The sequence below is a fragment of the Desmodus rotundus genome, chromosome 2, assembly GCF_022682495.2.
Source record: "Desmodus rotundus isolate HL8 chromosome 2, HLdesRot8A.1, whole genome shotgun sequence".
Classification (NCBI taxonomy): domain Eukaryota; kingdom Metazoa; phylum Chordata; class Mammalia; order Chiroptera; family Phyllostomidae; genus Desmodus; species Desmodus rotundus.
Window position 1 is genome coordinate 104,882,840 of NC_071388.1, and position 22,914 is coordinate 104,905,753.

At 32.9% G+C, this 22,914-nt stretch overlaps 1 protein-coding gene across 8 annotated transcripts in view; it reads right to left on the minus strand.

Moving 5' to 3' along the window:
• DLG1 (discs large MAGUK scaffold protein 1) overlaps positions 1–22,914 on the minus strand; it is a 319,299-nt gene that overhangs the window by 240,985 nt on the left and 55,400 nt on the right. For 7 of the 8 annotated variants that reach the window (XM_045185871.2, XM_024577978.3, XM_024577976.3 and 4 more), the window contains one exon: positions 15,272–15,436. In XM_045185871.2, the coding sequence (XP_045041806.1) occupies positions 15,272–15,436 (165 nt within the window). Of the gene's footprint in view, positions 1–4,683; positions 4,945–15,271; positions 15,437–22,914 lie in introns of those variants that run through there. The other variant, XM_045185872.3, reaches the window with a different exon arrangement.

The following is a 22,914-nucleotide window of genomic DNA, read 5'->3' on the forward strand; positions in this document are numbered from 1 at the left end:
ATTTAGCAATTTGCAAAAGGGAATGTTGGGAGGGGAGGCAAGGTCAGGGAACTCATGGTCTCACTGAATCTGAGGTGCTCTTTGGGGCCCCTCCCTTAAATCTTGCAATTGAAGGGTGCTAAAGATCTGTAATTCTTAAAGTGTACAGCTTACACTTACAGTTAACCTAGTCAACACTATTTACTGAATGCTTGAATGAACTACACTACCCTAGGTGCTGGAATTCCTAATTATCTATATTTGAATTTGTCAAAGATTATCCAAGTTAAACAATATAAAAAATACAATAAAATAATAATAGCTGCCAGGTACCGTTTTAAGTATGGTAAATATATTACATGACATAATACAAAATTAACTCAATGAGGTTGATTGAGTTATTAATCAACTCTTAGCTTATTTTGGGCAACATATCCAAAGCATAACTCTAAAAATCAAATCCTTTATAATCCAGAATATATTTGTTTAAAACACTATTATTCTTTTTATACAAACTAGTCTATATACAATTCCATATGGGTATCTGAACAGAGTTTTCTTGTATTTTAATTTAGAACAGGATTTTTTTTTCCCCTCTGAAAAAGATTATTTAATTCATGTGTCTAATATTCACTCATTAAAATTTTAGAGAGCAGACTGACAACTGTCAGCAGAGTTGCAGGGCTGGGTGAAAAAGGTGAAGGTATTAAGCAAAAAATCCAAGCTAAAACAAAAAACAAATGAACAAACTCATAAACACAGACAACGGTATGGTGATTACCAGAAGAAAAGAGGGGTGGGGGAGGCAGAAGAGAGTATAGGGGGGATAAATAGTGATGGAAGAAGACTTGACTTGGGGTGGTGAACACACATTACAGATATATATATTATAAAATTGTACACCTGAAACCTATAATTTTATTAACCAATGTCATCTCAATAAATTCAATAAAAAGAAAATTGTTCTATTTCAATTATAAGGCATCATGTTTATTCCATTCACTCTTAGGAACAGAACTTTGCTGTTTTTAGCTTAATTTGGCATGTCAATTTTTGAGGAATGGGTGAACCTAATTTGAATATTTACAGTGGTCCATGTTAGGGGATTTTCAAGTAGTCTAAAATATAGGAATAGTTACTAAATCCACAAAGTGACCTACAACTTCATAGCTGTTCACAAAGTTTATAACTACTATTCTCATTAATAAACACCAATATCACCAAGTAGATAAAACTTTTTACCTAAGAGCTAACCAGGTAGGAGAGTCTAGAAGTATTGTACTGAAATTTAAAAAAACCCTGCTGAATATAAAATTTGGTTCTAGATTGGAACAGAGCTTGAATTTGCTAAGTTGGATAGGACAGACTGGCATCAAGTATCCTAAACACAACAGAAGGAATTCTGCGATGTGAAACTAAAGAGGACTTGATGGTGAATAGGCCACTTTTTCTATAACTGTTCCAAATTAAGAACATAAGTAGTATGAAGCTCCCAAAAGAAAAACTTAGAGCAAAGTAAAATAATTCACAAGAAAGTCATCGTAACATTAAAAAACCTCCCAGAAAAACAAAAACCCACAATGTAAACTTTTGGGGTACATACAACCAAATGACAAAAATTAGAAACAGTTTATAAGGTGTATGGTTCTCATCATTGGGTGGGGACTCAAAAAGGTAAGGAGAGATCAGGTGCATGAGGGATTTTTATGGCTTGAAGAAAATATGAAAAATGGAAGGGAAGAAAAGGGAAGTGGAGGAAGAGATGGACTGCTATGAATAAGTAAAGACACTTATGGGGGAAGAGAGTAGATCCAATAAATATAATTATCCAAGTGGTTTCAGATTAGGTGCCATGTTTTGGAACCTTTAACCATGAGCTAAAAGGTTCCAGGTGACTCACATGGAAATTAATCAACTCCATAAACTCTTATTGAGCACCAACCATATAAAAGCCCTATTCTAGAAGTTTATAACTACTTGTCTTCCTTATCATTTAAAAAAACATTAATGACTTCCTACTAAGTTCCAGATATTACAGTAGCACAGGATATATAATCTCAGTTATGAAAATGAATACTTCAAACAGACAAGCCATTTAAATGAATCTGTAAAGAGTCAAATTCCTTTTTATTTATAGGGATATTTGAGGGGGTATTAAATCATAGTAGTGACTTTCAAATTAATAAAACTTGATTTAATAACAACTCTCCCAAATGCCAGATATATCATGTAGTGTAGTTATAAGAAATTAGATTGAAAGTTAATCTTGCTATCAAATCTTTAAAAAGAGTGTTTCTGACAAGAGTGAAATAGGAAACCCGGTCATTGTCATCACTGTTGTTATTTATCCATCATGTAACAAAACTATCAATATCATACTACTATATTCATAGGTATATAATACATGCTCCATTGAGAAATTTCATTAATCTACATTATTTTTTCACTATATAGAAATCCTTCTACTGCTACAAAATAAAACTTGCGGCCATTAGTCAGTAGATGAAACAGAAAAATATATTCTGGCATCAACTAAGATCCAACTATGTCTAATGCTTTCACAGTCCTATTATATTTTATCCTGTAAAATGAATTGCAGTGAGACAGCACAAAAGACTTGTATATATAAAATATCCAAGTTTTCAGTTAGAAAAATATATATAATAAAAAAATGACATACTGGTATTCCAGAGCAGAAGAAATGAAAGCTAAAATCTCTGACCAAATGTCTATACTTCTAAAGATGAAATACAAAGATAATGAAAAAGATAAGTAATGCAAAGAGATCTGAAAGAAATAAAAACAAGTCATTTATCAGTACACATGAATGATCTGAATCAAATGGGAAAAAAATGAAATTTTAAATGACTTTGTAGGATTAACTGCAAATAGAGTTTGTAGTAAAACTCTGACTCTATTTTAGTGCAATACAAAAGAGCAACCGTTTACTTCAACTCCTAAGTAAGTACAATGTAATTCTGAGGTTTCATTTCAATAGGTGCCTTTTCATTTGTATGCCCTTAATAAGATGAATTATATTATCAATGACAGTGTATATGTATACATATATAGTATTATGTATTTTTATAAATTATAAAGTTAAAATTTTTTAACATAGCTTTCTTTTTGATAATAAAAAATATCATTTACTATTCATCTTCAATGAATAACAATGCCAAGCTTTAGTCTTTGCAACCCTTTTCTGACACATGTAATTGTAGTTAAAATCAAGCAAGTTAAATTTGGGGGGCCGTTTAAGAGTTAAGTAAGTTGTTGCCTCTGAATAAGTTTCATTATAAACAACCTTGTTGCCTACATAAAAAAAAATTTATGGCTCTCCCTGGCCCCAGTAACTCTATTTCTCTCAACCATGAAAGAAGAGTAAGTAGAATTTCTTACTTAAGAAATTTGACAGTGTTTAAAAGTCAAACTATTGAAACATAATTCTAGTAACCAAAAGAAAAGCTGTTGAAGTTTATGCTTATTGTACTGCTTCTAATTATATATATATATTTAAGTTTTAAAGGAATTTATTTTTTAAAACCCCTAGGGTATGTGTACATACAGGGTCTCGCAGAAACAATGCCTGCTTGGGGGTGGTTGGTAGGGTAATAATATGGGTATAATAATTTAGAGTTTTAATTTGAAATTTCACCTAAAATGTCATATATGGTGTGCTTGAGTGTGATATTGTTATGTTACAGAATAACATGCTTATGATTTTGTAATAAAAAAGGGGCATTATTTGTGCTAGACCTTGTAGTTTGTTAATTTAAATATTATTGATGTCAAAGGACAAAAGCATTCTCACCTTGTTTTTAAATTAGACTATTTTTCCTTTCATTTTTATTAAAGTTGAATGAATATCTGTTAAAAATGTTTTAAAATATATTACCCCAACTCTCTTAATACCAAGTAATAGGTATTTCACTTGAATTATTATTAATTTTATATTTTACCTATTTTCAATACTCATTTCTCCAAGAAAAACATTTTTTTTTTTAATTTGGGAGACTTTTAGTGCCTGCTCATCTCTAAACTGTCAATTGATTATTTAAAAAAATATTCTTATAATTGTGTAATTATACAAGTTTACTGCTTTCATATTAACCCTAAGTAATATATATTTATAGAAATGGAAGGATGCATTAAATTCCCTGAATAAACCATAATTTAATATAATTTTGAGAGAAGGATTCACAATAATAGTATTTCATAATTTCAATCTACTATATTCAATTTAGTCTATTCTCAAAACATTAGAAAATAAAAATATTTCAACTTAACTTCTTTTACCTTACTGCTGTAACAATATCTAATGACAAACAAAAAGCTAAATATGTAATTTCTGCTGTCAGACATTATACCTTATAGCATTTAACAGTCTAAAAATAAGGAGACAAGCAATATCAATTTATATTTTAACTTATATATCAATAGCTTTTTATTCTTAGAGAAGTTATTCAACAGAACCTGAGACTGTTTTGTTTGGCATTACATAAGATCAAAAGGGAAAATATTTTTTCGTCCCCTTTTTAGGCCGAAGACGTACACAAATGGACTGAAAACATACATTTTTGCATATCCAAGGTTTCAGTGTATAAGATTATATTTTTTAATAATAAAAACCTATATTAGTACATTTTTTCAAAGCAAACATGAGCCAAAATATATTGAAAATAATTTCAACAAGTGGTATGTTACCTGGGTGGAGCTGGTGGCTACCGAGATGCAATCAATAAAGCTGTGTCTTCGAGTGAAAAATGCAACTATCTGCTGCCAGCGTGAAGGTTCTGGCTCAGCTTGCAGTTCATCTGATGAGCCCTTTTTTGCCCAGTGTTTCTGCTTTGGGCCTACTGAGCCATGGCTAGAACTAGCATTGCCTCCTCGACTGGCACGAGCGTACAGAAGTGTGTTGTTCCCGAAAATGTAATTCATCTCTGCAGCCCTGCAGGTGGTTGCCAAGCAGTCTTACTTCTCTACCAGCTGCTGAATGGTGAATGATCGGTAAAAACTGCAGCTAGAATTAGAGCAGCATCACTTGTAGATCAGAGAAAATAAAAACCTTGAGAAATGATGCTCATTTTCTCTGTAATTTCTTCCCATGAAAGAGCTTGTATCTTCTTTCCTCTGTACCTGTTAACTGCATGATGGCTGAGTTTATATTTGCAGACAAGAAAGGTGGCATAAGGTGGATTTCTTTCTCATGATTATTTTTTTCACCAGCATCTGCAGGAACCAAAAGCTGCTCTTTTGTTAGCTCATAACTAGATGGACTGAAATTCAGGAAGTGAGGTCGATTAGCAGGTGAAGAAGGATGTTATAAACACTGAACTACCAAGACTCTTTGGAGCTGCCTGATTTAATGTCCTGCGTGGAGAAACCCTGGGTTATCCGTTTCAATCACAGTCTGTAGCAAAATCCAATGGCATCTTTACTGCTTAAATTATAAATATGAACTGACAACAGTTCAAGAACTCTCTGCCAACAGTTCTGATTGTTTAAAATAGTTTTACTAAATAAACCTTTCTCATTGACATAAATTTCTACATCTGGAAGGAGTTTACATTAATTAGCACTGGTTCCAAGTTTTTAAAAGATACACTGTATATTAAACGCTGAGGATTTAATGATAAAGGGAAATCCATCTGTAATATAACACAATCATTTTATGTAATATATGTTTTTTATAATTGGGTGTGGAGGCAGAAACAGGTTGATTAGCAAAATAAATATTTGGTTTCTGGAACTTTTGTAATAAAAAGAACTGTTATTATCAGCATCATCTCATACACTATAAACATTAAGACCATAAAGTTACGAATTCATAAAAATACAAAAGAATTAAAGGTAAATTTTTAATTAACCAGTGGAACATGCTTTATCCAACACAATATAAGTAATACTCTGGCTCACAAAATAATATTGCTTGATTGCTAAATACATATTTTCTGAGATCTAATACCTAGGTTTGTGTTTTTCAACATTGTAGTCCACCTCAGGATAACCTAGGGTGCCGGACTGGTTCCTCCTCCCCATCAGAATTTTCAGGAGCAAGGGGGATCAGGGAATTTTCATTTTTAGAAAGTCCTCTAAGTGACTCTTAAGCACACTCAAGTCTGAGAACCAGAGTCCTAAGTTTGTCCTATTAACACTATGCTACATTAGTATAGAATAGAACATATGGTCATTTAAAACTATATAAATAAAAATACTAGTTAATTTACTAATGATTGAGTAATTCAATTTTAAGTTGATATAAATATACCATTAAGTCCCACCCTCAGCCCTGGACATTGTTTCAGATGTAGACAGATGACAAAACCTTGCTTACTATGTGGTATGTGCTTACCAGCATCAACTAAATGCCTACTGCAAAGCAGCACTGGCAAACTATAATTTCCATGTCCACTGCAAATCTTGATTCAGCAAGAAAGATGCTAATGATGCCTCTGTGATTCCAGACACATGCCCAACAAAGGTAGAAAGTCATGTGGGACTCTTCAGAGTAAGATGCTTTGTGACAGAGATTATAGCAGAAAGTTTGTTGCTTCTTCTCAAGGACTGTGCAGACAGTACTTGGCAATTTTGTGGCCCTAGACACAGACTGGTCCTATCCATTAGCAGGTAGGGGAATACAGCAAAACACTAAGGATTGACAGAGAACAAAGAATCTTCTCTGAAGGAAAAAAAATGAAACATCTTGAAAAAAATTAAAGTTTTACCATGGACCAGGTACCTATTATAAAGAACTGATCAGTGTGGTTTAAACGAACGCAGTAGTAATTGGTTTGGTCTCAAAATACGTGCTTTGATCTATGTCTGATGAAAACCCAGGGAAGGCAGATTCTGTCATTCTAGGTTAGTGTAGATGAGGATATTGAACACAAATTTCCTACTCAAGCTGCAAATAGTACCAGCACAGATAGAACAGTAAACTGTTCATTCCCCAGATTTCTTGCTTGGGAACAACCTAAAGTTGATAGGTCCCAACCAAGCCCTTATCATATGAAGTGTTAAAGGGGCTTATCTAAGAAAAAGAAGATCAAAAATATGAACAGTAAAATGACAACAAACTCAACTACCAACAACTACATCTAAAAAACAAAAAACTAAGGAAACAACTAAAATAGGAACAGAATCAAAGAAAAGGAGAAGATAAAAAAAGAAAAAAGGTAAAATATAAAAAAAACCCTCACAGAAATGGAGATCACATGGAGGGTTATCAGTGGGGAGAGGCAGGGGACAATGGGGGGAAAAGGTACAGGGAATAAAAGTATAATAGGTAGGCACAAAATAGACAGGGGGAGGTTAAGAATAGTATAGGAAATGCAGAAGCCAAAGAACTTATATTACAACCCATGCACATGAATTAAGAGGGGGAGAATGTTGGAGGATGGAGGGGCCATGTAGGGAGGAGGGGTACATAAGGGCGAAAAAAATTGGGACAACTGTAATAGCATAATCAATAAAATACACTTAAAAAATAAAAAATAAAGTTGGCAGATCACTCCATCCTATATATCCCAATTATGGAGAAGAAATACTTTTCAATGCATTAGATTCCCCATTCAAATCCACTGTTAGCAAGAAAGCAACTATAAAAATGTCTCCTTACAAGAGATACAAAAATCTAGGCTCATCTCATTTGCTGCCCCATATTCAATATATGCATACAAAAACCATATATATACCTATATCATGATTGGATTCATATGATTTGATTAAGAGGCATAAGGCAAACAACTCCTCACTGATCTCTGCTTTAGAGTAGCCCTACTCATATAGCAGGGCTGAAAAATAAACTCTTCCATTAAAATAAAATTTAGGTTCATTATAAAACCTGGAAAGTCTGTTTAATAAAATAAAAAATATAATACACAATGTCTAAATCATCAAAAAGAATTAGTATTAACATTTTAATATGATATATAAAGCATTAACATTCATTTTCTGTACAATCTAATTTTTTTATCAGAATCATAATGTTATCTAGAATTCTAAACAAAGAGAAAACTTAAGTAAACTAAGTACATCCATTTAGTGAATTATTACATAACCTAAAATTTGATTATGAAATATTTATGACTGTGAGAATTTTTATTTTATCCCATTAAATGGAAGCAAAGACAGTTAAAAATTTTATACAGTACAGGCCCTGAATTATTTGTATACCTTTCCAAACTCAAAAATAAATCCAGAAGTCTTCAGATATAGAAACAAAGGCAAGGGTAAGGTAATCTTAGAGAGAAATTTAAAAGGGTTGAAGGATGAGAGAAAAAACAATATCAAAACTATAAAATACCAAAAAAAATTATAAAGTACATAACTGCAAAACTAATGTACTGTAAATTCAGCATAACAGGCATTTTCCTTACCGTTTTATCTATACAATCTGGCCTATTAAATTCTAAAAGATACAACTGTACTAAGATAAGACTTAACTGAAAAAGGTTGATAATAGAGCTGTTATTTATCTAGAAAAACTCTGACCACAGAATACACAAATCCCTTCTTTATGAGCACCATCTAGTGGTCAAATTGCATACAAACTATATGTTCACCTTAATATACACCAGGGCCATCCAAAAAAGGTAAAATAAATTTCAACCATATTTCAGTATGCTCCAGACATGAGAAAACAAAGCTGATTTCAAAAGTGCCAATTATGTACTCAAAATGGGAAATATCCTATTCCTGTATCATTTATGTTCACTAGGCATATATTTGCTTATGTACCTTCCTCTAATACCCCTATTTCTCACAATATTTGAAAAACTGCCAATTGCTACTGGTGATTTTACTTGATAATATTCTTGGTATTACTGGATGAAATATGTACAGGCTAGGAAATATACTTATTTAAATAACTGCCTGATTACATACCTTGCTCTATCTTCTATTGCAAGTTGTTCTTAACTATGTTTACTTTGCACATAGTATATAAGCGTAAACATAATTCTCCTTGTCATTGAAGGCAAAAGCAAAACATTAATTCTTTTCTGTCCTCATTGATCACCGCAATATCCCACACTAAGCTATCTATGCACGTACTGTGCTCCCTATCACTTCATCTAGATTAAAATCTATAGTTTATACTGTTCTGACCATTTCATGTAAATCCGAGCTCATTTTTGGTTTTAAGAATGTTTATACTGTTGTCCAGACTCGTATGGCTCAGTGGGTTGGGCACCATCCCACAAACCAAAAGGTCGCTGGTTTGATTCCCAGTCAGGGCACATGACTAGGTTGTAGGCCAGGTCCCTGGTTAGGGGCATGTGAGAGGCAACGATCACTGTTTCTGCTGCACATCAATGTTTCTCTCCATCTCTTTCTCTCTCCCTTCCCCTGTCTCTAAAAATAAATAAATAAAATTATTTTTTAAAAAAGAGTCTTTACACTGTTCTTATTACTATCATACGACTATATTTATAACTGTTACATGAAAAAAAAAGAAGTACTCTGTGTCCTTTTCTCCCACATTAGGGTTTTCTACCATAATATCATCAATTTCTTTCTTGAAACTGCCTAGCACACTGGCAAGCAAGTTTCTCCGTCAGAGTCTTGAGTCATAATTATCTTTAAGCTAAGGTCTGAATAAAGTAACTCCCAATCATTATCTTATTTCATCTATTATTTCAGTAATGAGATTTAGCACCAGCATCTACAAAAAACGTAGATTATTTCACAGCCCATTTCATGATGGCAAACCCTTCTTAATAGGTTCAGGATCAAGATCCTTTATCCCGGAGCACCATTTCCTAACAGGATCAAGATCCTTTATCCCGGAGCACCATTTCCTAACAAACACCTTAAAAATCAGGTACAATATCATGAACTTTACTGTATTTTTACAGTTTCCTCTGATTATCATTCTCCTACTGTAATTATTTTCCTAGTAACTAACTGGCTTCTCCTCTGAATTGTCATCTTGTATACATTCTTCAACACCTTGTCCAAGTGTCAACTTTCTTTTTTCAGAATACTCTAATAATTTAATTTCTCTAATTTTTCATGTGACATCATACTGTTATAACTATCTCATCACAAAAAATACAGATTACTAGAATAGATGGTTAATAAATATTTGCTAAATGTATTTGTTTGATAAACCAAACTAATATTTTGCAGTTAATTTTTAAAGCCAGTATCTATTAATCTTACTTTTTAAACTATTAGCTTTTACAAGAATTGTGAAGAATAAAGTAGTGCCTAATTTACATTGTACTCAGATCACAACTATTCAATAATAATTTTTCAAATTACAAAAATAATTCATGTGCTGAATCCCATGAATAATGTAATTCCAAATGCTTGCTTCATTCCAAACCATAATACTGTAAAGTGAAAAAGCTACCTATATTAGCTTTTTTTTAAAAAGAGGCTAACAATCTGATAACTGATAGCATATTTTAAGTAAAATGTATTTCATTGTTGAACTTCTTAAAACATTTGTTCTAGTTTTTAAAAAATTAAAAAACATTAAAACTTCTCTTATGTCAAACCAAAAGTTTTTTAAAACAAAGTTTGATTTTCTAACAAAGTTAAAGGAACCCTAACCATTAGGAGGGGTTCCTATTAACCCCTCCTAATCTATCTCATACCTCAAAAAATTATTTTATGATGTACCTGCCACAGTAGCCTATGTATGAGACAGGAAAGCAGGAAGAAATTCCCATGTAGGGCAGCTTCACTAATTCTTAGATTATAACTGTATCAGAATATATCTGTTAAAAAGTATCAAAACTTTTAAAAAGTTCATATGCTTCTGACCAAGTAATCTGACTCTTGGAAACCCATTCTAAGGAAATAAACCAAACATTTCTTAGGTCCAAGGATTATTCACTGTAGCCTTCTTTACAAAACGTAGTAAAAATGTAAATAACAAACAGCAAAGGTCAGAAGTGTTCATCAAATTACGGTACAAATATACTATGTAATATTATATATATCTGAAGTTTAAAAAAAATTTAACATGGGAAAATATGTATAACAAGTTTATAATAGGAAAAAAGCTTAGGTTTTAATCCCTAAAATGTCTGGAAAGTCTAGGTAACAAAATCTTGTCTTTGGAATACTGCTTTATTTGCCTGGAGTGAGTATTCTATGTGACAGCGGAGAACTGAGGCTCCAGCATATTCAAAGAGGCTATATAAAACACTTTATGCATGCTGGCTATTTGCCTACTTCTGGTCAGAACCTGCATACACATGGAAGTAACTTCCAAAACACCTGCCAAAAAACAGGAGGAGTTAGTTGGGTGTGTGCAAACTGCCTTTGGATAGTTTCTAACAACTGGAATGACCAGAAATTCAAAACATGAGAAACAAAAGACTTACCCATACCTGGCAGGGTTTTTCGCCTAAAGTAAGAAACAGGCTATATAATTGCAGTCAAGAGAAAATAGGCATAGACGGACAAGAACAGCTCAAGCAGGAGTGATTAAATTTCAATTGTTTTTCTTATGTTGTTCAGAATGAGAGTAAAGGATATGTATTGATTTTTAATTTTCTAAAGTTAAAGATGTTTATTAAAATTTCTAAAATAACCATTAAAGGAAGAGAAACAGAATAAATAACTTCTAAGCTAACAAGAAAAAAAGAGATGAGAAAATATAACCACGAAGACATGGAAGAAGTGTCTCCTATGTTTAAAAATTAAGAAACATATTTCTAAATAACTCATGGGACAAAGAAAAACATCATAATGAAAATATAAGAAAATGTTAGAATAATAAAAATATTACATATTAGAACTAAGAGGATATAGCTAAAGTTCTATGTAAAACAAAATTTACAAACTCAAATATTATTAGAAAAGGCTGATAATGCAATAAATAACCAACTTGAGAAACTAGAACAAAAAGCATAACAGAAAAACTCAAAGAAAGCAGGAAATAAAAAAATAACATGATAAAAGAAGAAAGGGGGATAAGATGAAAGAACTGACTCTTACTAACAGTCATCTTATTTCTTCCAACTGTATCTATTATTTATCTCTCAAGGGAAGGTCAAGATTACTTCTACCAAACACAATCTTTAATTGATATAAAGGCTATCCAAACATTTATATTTATATATGCACATAAAAATGTATACACATGTGTGTATATGCATGTATGACAACAAGGGGGAGGGGATGGCAGCAATTGGGGAGGGACACGAGAGAACATCTTTTAAGAAGAGATGGTTCTTTCAAAATATCTTTGAAATTGACTATCCACTGGCAAGAATGCTCAAAGACAAAAAAAAAAGTACAAATAAATAATGTTAGGAAAGAAAAAGGTGCCAGCCACACCTAAATATGGCCCTAAATAAAAAATATATATAGACCAAAAAACAAACAAAAAAAGCCCAACAAGATATTCAGAATGTATTTTGCAATAAATTGAAATGCACAACTTCCTAGAAAAAATAACCTAGCAAAACTGTTAATAGAAAATTGGAATGATACTTTATCAAAAATTTTTACCACCAAAGCAATCTATTGATTCAGTGCAGTTCCTATCAAGATTCCAATGATGTATTTCACAGAACAAGAACAAATATTTCAAAAATTTACATGAAGTTACACAAGGCCCCATATAGCAACAGCAATCCTGAGAAAGAAGAACAGAGTTGGAGGAATCATGCTACCTATTATCAAACTATATTACAAGGCCATAGTAATCTAAACAGCATGGTACTGGCATAAAAACAGACACACAGATCAATGGAACAGAATAGAGAGCCCAGGAATAAACCCACACCTTCAGAGTCAATTAATATTTGACAGAGGAAGCAAGCACATACAGTAGGCTAAAATAAGTTTATTAAACAAATGGTGTTGGGAAAATTGGACGTGCAGAATAATGAAACTAGGCCACCTTCTTACACCACCAAAGACTTAAATATTAGACCTGAAACCATAAAAATCATAGAAGAAAACACAGGCAGCAAAATCTTGGACATTGGTCACTGCAATATTTTATCTGATATATCTCCCCTGGCAAGGGAAACAAAACAAAAAATAAACAAATAGGAATACATCAAACTAAAAAGTTTTTGCAAGGGAAATCAACAAAATAAAAAGACAAGCCACAGAATGGAAGAATGGATTTGCCAATACATCTGATAAAGGGTTAAAATCTGAAATCTACGAAGAACTTGCAAAACTCTACACATACACACACACGAACCCAAACATTCCAATTAAAAAGTGGGCAAAGGACCTGAATAGATACTTCTCCAAAGAGGACATACATGTGGCCCATTGACATATGAAAGATGCTCAACATCACTCATCATGAGAGAAATGCAAATTAAAACCACAATGAGATATCATCTCACACCTGTTAGGATAGCTATCATCAATGAATCAATATACAACAAGTACTGGCAAGGATGTGGAAAAAGGGGGTTGGACCTTTTCCACTGTTGGTTGGAATGCAGACTGTTACAGCTCCTGTGGAAAGCTGTATGGAGATACCTCAAATGATTAAAAACAGATGTGCCTTTTGAGCCAGTGATCCCCCTTTCGGGAATATATCTGAAGGAACCCAAAACACTAATTCAAAAGAACACAGCACCCCTATGTTCAGTGCTGCGTTATTTACAATCTCCAAGATATGGAAGCAGCCTAAATGTGCCCATCAATAAATGAGTGGATAAAACAACTATGGGACATTTACTCAGCTGTTAAAAAAAAAGAAAATTTTACCCTTTGTGACAGTATGGATGGGCTTGGAGAACATTATGCTAAGTGAAATAAGCCAATCAGAGAAAGACAATACCATATGATTTCACTCATACGTGTCATTTAATGAACAAACTGAACAAGGAAAATGGGAACAGACTCATAGCTGCAGAACAGATGACAGCTAGATGGGTGGAAGGAGGTGGGGGTTGGAGGGATTGAGCAAAAAAGGAAAAAGCACTCATCGACATGGACAACAGTGTGGTGACTGCTGGGGGGAGGGCGGTATGAGGGGGCTAAATGGTAATGGGAAAAATATAAGTTTTTTTAGCCAGTAATATGAAATCATCCCTTAAAGAAAATTACAAAAACCAGGTTAAGTTTTACCAAATAAGAAGTAATTCTTAGTCACAATACATACAACCAACAAAAATACCCAGAATACCTAAAGAACTTGTACGAATCAGTAAAAAGGACAGCCCAATACGAAAATAAGCAAAATTCTTAGGAGGGCACATCACAGAACAGGGAACCTAAATGAGCAACAAATAAATTTAACCTCATTACCAAACAGAAAAATACATTTAAAATCACAATGAGATACTATGAGCAACCCCAAACAATGGTAAAAATAAGAATAGCAGGTATTGATGAGAATATGGATCAATGAAAACTTTTATATATTGCTGCTAAAAATGTAAATTATACAACCACTTGGAAAATAACCTGGTGTTACCAACAAAGATGTGTATGCATAATCTATGTTTTTAACAGCAGTTTTTATACTGGTAATAATCTGAAAATATCTCAATGTTCATCAAAAGTAAAATAAATGATAGTATATTCATAAAATAAAAAACCAGGGCAGCAAAAATAATGCCTCAGGAATATACATAATATAAAGCAAAAAAATGCAAGTTGAGATTATATACAGTATAATTCCAATTGTATAAAGTTCAAGATAGGCAAAATAAACAATATATTAATCAGAGATCTAAATGTGGTAGAGTTTTATAAGAAGCCAGGATTATGGTTATTTCTGAGGGAGAAGGCAAGGTAATAGGATCAGGTAAAGCCACACATCAGACTTCAAAGAAACTAATAATGTTTTTTCGGTACCTCCTAATATTTAAAACAAGTGTTCAAAACATTTCAATGTGTGGTATTTGAAATGTAATAGTTATTTCCTTCATGGGAATTTTGAGGCTTAAAAGATAGTACCACTGATTAAAATTCATTTATAAAATATCTTTTAAGATTGACTGTGTGTGTGTGGGGGGGTGGTAGCAGGAAAGAGGAGAGCAAAGGGGAAAAAGGCAGGACAACTGTAACTGAAAAATTAAAATAGAAAAAGAATTCATGTATCCCCAATTCCATGACTTGTATGAGATTCTAAAATCTATGAAAAAGTAAGTATGTCTAGCACAATCTAAAAAAACAAAAACAAATAAAATAAAAATGTTTTTAGAATGGTAATAAATATTGTAAAATTTCCTATAACTAAAAAGCCAGAAATGATCAAGGGGAAAAATCTTACATGAAAAAATAGGTCTTTCTGAGCATGAGCTATACCAGTAACAAAAGTATTATATAATTCATAGCAACAAAATTATCTTACCTTTATTGGTGAAATATGAGAATGAGAAACAAATCCATGGACATTCTCAATTTCTGACAGGTTTTTCTCTGAAACATGAACCAGTTCTGGACCTATCACCTCATTAGTGATTTGTGGGGAAATGTGCTCTTGAAGAGGTGTATCTTCATCCCGATACCGGTATTTCTGTGAAGTAAAGAAAACTGTTAACTACAAAGAAGCCCTGAGAAGCAAAGTGAGTTCAATTCAAATCATGGTTTTCATAACCAGCCAAATATTTGATAATACTTAACTATATAAAGTATATTTTATAGTTTAACATATGAAGTCAGAGAGAAATAGCCCTCCCTTTTATGAAACCATGCCAATATTTAAGTAAAATTATTAGATTATTTAAAATAGTTCAGATTTTGGAAAGATGGCAAAGTAGGATGCCCCAGGAATGTCTTCCCACCTACATAACAACTGTACAGGAACAATCTGATGTAACTATGTCTGAACTTTGGAGTCTGTTAAAAGGCTTACAATTTCCAGGGGAAAACTTGGATGACAAATTGAGGTTAATTTTGGTCAACTTCACCACTTCTATTCAACACACTGTATTTTGCTGTGTATAATGCAACTGTGTATAATGCAACTTTTTTGCCCAAATTTTTGAAGGAAAAATAAGGATGTGCATTATACATGGGTATAATGACTACATACCATGGGCATAATAATGAGTATGATAATCTCGTGCATAATGTGCACAAAAATGTGGGTGTGCATTATACATGAGAGTGCAATATACACAGCAAAATATGGTAGTAATAGAAGTCATAGCCAGAACAATAAGGCAAGAAAAAAAGAAATGAAAGGCATCCAAATTGTAAAGGAAGAAGCAAAATTATCCATTTGTAGTTGATACAATCTTAGCGTATATATAGAAAATCCTAAAGACTCAGCAAAAAAGCTGTTAGAACTAACGAATTCAGCAAAGTAGCAGGATACAAAGTCAACACACAAAAATAGGTTGCATTTCTACATACCATCTGAAAAAATAATAGAAACAATTCCACTTACAACAGCAACAAAGCAAATAATTTGAAATGAACTTAACAGATGAAAGACTTGTACAATGAAAACTACAAAACCGCTGAAAGAAATTAAAGATGACAGAAATAAATGGAAACACATCCCATGCACACCGAGTAGAAGACTTCATATTGTTAAGATGTCAATACTACTCAAATCGATTTACAGATTCACTATAATAACCATCAAAATCTCATTATTTTTTGCAGAAATGGAAATTTACTTTAATCAATCAATCAGATGATATAATAAAAGAAAATACACTTGCAATAGAAACAAAACAGATAAAATGGCCAGGAATTAATAAATATGAAGTACCCGAGTATCCAACTTTACCCAATGAAAAGAAGATGGACCATGTTCTTGGCAGGAAGATTCAACTTCAAGATATAATCTCCCTCTCTAAATTTTTCTATGTTTTATCTGTAAATGATCCCCAGAAAAAGGAAATCAGGAAATTTTTTCATTTATTTAAATGTTTGTTTATTTATTTAGGAATAGAAGAGGAACTAAAATTCATGAAAAGTAACCAGGAAGAATAAAGGGGTAAAGTCTACAAAAAAGGAGTAATGAGTATGAACTATCTACTACAAATTTTAAAACTTCAAAGTCACTCAGTACTTTATATTAAATAAACTTACTACTATTTTATAAAGGTGACATTTCCAACAAATACCACTGGATAAAAGATGAATTATTCAATAAATAGCAAAGGGAAAATGGATAGCTAAAACAGGAACATTTTCAAGTGAATTTTAAAATTAAAAAAAATGAAACCACAAAAACCACACATTCTTCTAGCTACATCTTACTTGTAACTATAAACTTCAAAGAGCTATATAAATATTTAACTGTAATATAAAACTAAGTCATTTAAAAATGACTTAACTATGACTAGAAGTCAAAAAGTAAACTAGTAAGAAGTATTTGTAACTTCAACCCAAACGACTAATTCCACAAACACATACAAAGACTACCAATCCCTAAGAAAAAGATATAAAGCCTTGTAACTCACTCTTTCTCTTATCCATGGAAAAGAGTTAAGTAAACAGTTTAGAGAACAGGAAATAATTCTTAAATGTATGAAATGGTGTTTCTTTGCAATAGAATAAATGTAACCTAAAGCTACAAGGACATACCTTTGTTCACATTATCAGACTGTCAAACATCTAAGTTTAATAACAAACTATACTGATGAGGACATGGGAAAAACAGACACTTTCATACATATCTACAGAGTGTATACACTGGTACTTCCTCTATGAAGGCCAATTTCACAATATATCAAAATCAAAAATACACATATCCTCTGATCCAATAATTCCACTTTTGGATATTTATCCTAGGGATATATTCCTAGGTGTACAACTGACATATGCAGAGTTAGTCGTCGTAGTACTATTTGTAAAGCAAATAATGTAAGCATCCATCAGTATATAAACAATGTACTTGTCAAATAATCTCTAACCAAGTAAGAGAATATCTAAAGCATAAAAAGATTAGAAAGGTTTTTATGTACAGAAATAGGTAGAGCTTCAGAATATTATGTTTAGTGGCTCAACTAAGTTCAAAACAGTGTATACTTTGCTTATGTGTGTGTATAAAAGAGGTTTGGGGAATATACACATATTTGCTTATACATGGAGAAACTGGGATACACATGAAACAATTTTAGTTGCTTGATGGGAAGAAATCTGTACCTGAAGAAAAGGGATGGAAAAGAGACTTTTCATTTTTATGTATCTTTTGAATGCTGAACCATGTAATTTATTCACTCACAAATTATCTTTAAAACTTTTTTAAAATTTAAATGAGATAATAAAATGATCGATATTTATAGGAAATACTGTTATTCAGCTAGTATATCCTAGAAAACCCAGTAAAAAATAGAAGTACTGTAGTATGTTAACTGATTGTAATTAATAATTAGTAGCAATTGGTAGGTTTTCCATATTGAAATAAATTAAAATAGATATAATAGGTAAACACTGAATGATGCTGAGGGAATCTGAATGGATCCCTTGCTTCATCCCCCAGTTGAATCTGAAACGGAATCACTGACTCTGGCTTCCATCACTGGCATTCGAGTACCAGGAGTTCTTCACACTACTCAACTCTGATATACCCTACTGCCTAGGCTACTGCTCCCACAGAAGCTAAACCTTCTCAACAGTTGAGTCTGTCAGCAGCCAATTCTGGCTTTAGCACTGTTCTGTAACTTTTGGTGTTTATTAAATGTGTTATCCCTAGTTGAATCTGCAAAGCAAATAAAGGTAATATACTTAGAAAAACATATATGACCACTGAAAGCAAAAATTACAAGTCTTGTTAAGTTTATAATAGGTACATAGATTTAATACATATAGATATAATACATATGACAACTATAGCATAAAGGATGGTGGTGTTAGGGGATGGACGGAGTACTAAACAGACCCATACAATTGCAATGTTTCTGCATTTTCTGTGCAGTGCTACAATATTAATACTAAGAGACTCAAAAGTTAAGGCTATATATTGTGGTCCTTATTGCAACTAATAAAAAAATACAACTCATATAGTTAAAAAACCAGCCCTGGCTGATGTGGCTCAGTGGTTCAGTGGCTTGAGCGCAAGCTGCAAACCAAAGGGTCGCCCGTTTGATTCCCAGTCAGGGCACATGCCTGGGTTGCAGGCCAGGTCCCCAGGTGGGGATGTGCGAGAGACAACTGAGATGCAACAGATCGATGTATCTCTCACACATTGATGTTTCTCTCCCTGTCTTTCTCCCACCTTTACCCTCTCTAAAGATAAATAAAAAAAATTGAAAGAAAAAAAAAGAAACCAATAGGTATATTAAAAGGGAATATTTAAAAACATTTAAATAATCCAATGGAAGGCAAGAAAGGGAGAACAGAGGAACCAAAAAGAAAGGGGACAAAGAGAAAAGAATAAGAACCTAAACTCATCATACTGATAACTGTACTAAAAGGTAAATAAACTTAAACACTATAATTAAAAGGCAGAGATTATCAGAATGAATAAAAAAGAAATGTACTTTATATATACAGAGTCAAAGTATATAAATGAGAAAAGATATATCCTGTAAACTGTTAGCATAAAAAAGCTGAAGTGACTATATTAATAACTGATAAACCTCAAGACAAAGAATACTACTTACAGAGAGATTTCAAAATGATAAAAATGTAATTCACCAGGTATAATAACCATAAATGTGTGCATCTAATGGCACAGCTTTAAAATACACCAGCAAAAACAAAAAATATTAAAAGAAGTAGACAATTCCATAATCTTAGTAAGAGATTTCAACTCCTTGATTAGCAACTGACGCAAACATCAGTAATGACAATCTGAATAAACTATCAATCACCCTGACCTAATTGATATTTATAGTATATTTTACCCAACAACTCAAGATAATACATTGTTTTTGGTGCACATAATGTTTGCCAAGATAGACCATCTGCTAGGCCATAAAACAAGTCACAAATTAAAAGGACTGAAATCAGAAAGAGTATATTCTCCAACTAAAACAGAATTAACCTGGAAACAAACAATAAGATATCTAGTAAAACTCATGGTTTAAAAAAGAACTCAAGAAAGAAACTGAAAACATTTTCGAACTAAATGATAGTGAAAACTGAACAGATTAAAATTTGATGAATAAAACTAAAGCAGTTCTGCGTAAAGAACTTAACTTTGCCCAAAAAGAGATCTGGACTTTTTTCTTAGCTCTTGGGAGGTAATCCCTTAGCTCCTAGAATGTCTTGCTGATATGAGAGTCTGTCTATCTAGGAGCTTTGGGACACACAAGATGGTAAAACAATGTAATTTATTGTGGAGGGTTTGGGTCATACAGTATTAGCACAATTTCCAGGAGGGGCTGGGAACAGGTTAGCTCCATGACTAGCCAACCATATAAATGAGACTGAAAACCCCAAACACTCTGGACACTAAGACTCAGGTTGATTTTCTCTGGTTGGTAATATTTGGAGTGTACTATCACACATCATTGCCAGTAGAATTAAAGTTGTCCATGACTGCACACAGAGAAGACAACTGGAAGCTCCATGTCTGGAACTGTTACCCAATAGCAATTGGGGTCCTGCTGTCCACCACCACACTCTAGGCAAAATTCCAGAGGCAAAGGGTTTGGTGATAAATGAAAGGAGTCTTTATTCAAAAGTTGCACAATTTTGGAAGAATGGCAGGCTTCTGCCTCAGGGGAAACCCCTCCAGAACACCCAAAGAAGAATAAACCTGCCACTCTCTGCCAGGCCAGCCTCATCCTAGGCTGCACCCAGAGTTCATTCCCATCGAAAATATCGCCTGTCGGGAAATGCAGACAGCTGTGGCATGATCATCCGGCATTCTCAAAGAATAAAAAGTCCAAGAGCCAGAGACAGCCCAAGTGCCTTCTTTTATTTCAAATCTCCTTGCCCATAATTTCAAGTGCTCTGGAGGCATTCAGTTTTCTCAGCCAATCCCCTCCTAGGCTGTTTACCGTTGCTTTGGGTAAACTCCTCCTATGGTCCCTCCATACTCACCACCCCCATCCATGCTCTGATCTGATCAGATGTCTCTGTATCAGAACTTTCTTGGACTTTGCCTCTCCCTTAGATAATTTTAATCTGTATCCTTCATTAAACCATAAACCAGGAATAAACCATAACCAGGAATATAACAGCTTTCAATGAATTCCTTGAGTTCTACCATCCAACTATTGAATCTAAGAGTGCTTTTGCGAACCCCTGGACTTGTAAATAGTGTCAGAAGAGAAAGTCATCTTGTGGATTGTTTCTGAACTTTACAAGTACTTAGAACAAATTTGTAGCTTTAAATGCTTATACTAGAGAAAAAAGTTTAAAATCAGTGACCTAAGAATTGACTTTAAGAGGCTACAGAATACTAAAGTAAACCAAGAGAAGAGAAAGAAAGAAAACATAATGGGCAGTACTCAATGAAGTAGAAAACAAACATCTGAGAATATTAATAAAATCAAATTATCAACAAAATGGATAAACCCTTTTATAGACTAACAAAGGAAAAAGAGAATGCAATCACCAATATCAAGAATGAAAAAGAGATTATTACCAAAATAAAACCCACAAATCTTAAAAAGACATAAAGATATAATTATGAACCACTTTAGGCCAAGTAATTCAACAGATGAGATGAAGTCAAGAAACTCCTTAAAAGATACTTCTTACCACACAGAATATTCTGATACAATATGAAACAGTAAATCTGAGTGGGCCCCATATCTGCTGAAGAAATTAAATATGTTATCAAAATTCTTCTCACAGAGAAGACTACAGGCACAGATGTAAATTCTACTGAACATTTTAGGAAAAAACATCCTTTTTTATATGCATTCTTTCAGAAAACAGAAGAAAATTTCCCAACTATGAGACCAGCATAACGTTCATATTAAGCCCTGACAAAAACATTGCAAAAGAAGAAAATAATGGACCAACACCCTTGATGAACATATGGGAGAATCTTTTTTACTGACTATGAGAAGGATAATCCAAAGGATAATACATCATAACTAAATAGAATGTATCACACCAAGGCAAAGTTAAACATCTGAAAAAAATGAAAATCAGTGTAGTTCTCAATCTTAACAGAAAAAAGAAAATCATGATCATTTCATTGACATGTGTGACATGTGACCCAATTTAACACTGATTCATTCTCAGCAATGAATCAGTGTTAAATTCTCAGCAACTTAAAATTCAGAACAGCTTTAACCTGATAATTTATAGAAGCCCTACAACTAACATATCTATTGGTGAAATATTAAATATTCCACCACTAGTATGGAGAACAAGGCAAGGATTCTCATATTCTCAATTCCATTTAAAATGGTGTTGAACCTCAAAACCATGGTTAGAAGGCAAGTAAAAGAAAGAAAAAGCATGAAATCCAGTAAGAAAGAAGTAAAACTGTTTCCATTTGCAAAAGACATGATTGTTCACAATAAAAATTCCAAGGAATTTACAAAAGTACTACAATAGCTGAATTTAGCAAGGTTGCAGGATACAATGTTAATCAAATTGTATTTTTTTAAACCTTAAGCAAGAACATATATATATTTTTTTAAGAGACAGGAAGAGGCAGAGGGTTTGGATTATGGACCTAAATATAAAAAACTAAGCCAAAAACTACTAAAACAAAACGTGAGTAAATATGTTCTCACTCTTGGAATGGCAAAGTTTAAGTCAGAGACAAGTATCTAGAAAAAAGGAGACTAATAAATTTGAATAAAGTTTAAAACTTCTATATCATCAACTTAAAAGAAAACTATAACTGGTTAAGGGGAAGCCTGATTGTCTTATAAAATGGCCAGGTTTTCATAATGATAAAAGTCTCAGAAATCAACTTTTAAAATGAATTAAGAGGAATCCAAGATGGTGGAGAAGTGAAAGCTATACCAACCTCCTCTTGGGACCAATCTGGGAATACAACTAAATTGTAGAGAAATCACTTGGAACAAACAACTGAACAATAGCGAGAGAGAAGCCTTATAACCATGGACAGACAGAAGAACAGCTTCAGCACAACGAGACTGGAGGAGACAAGGGAGG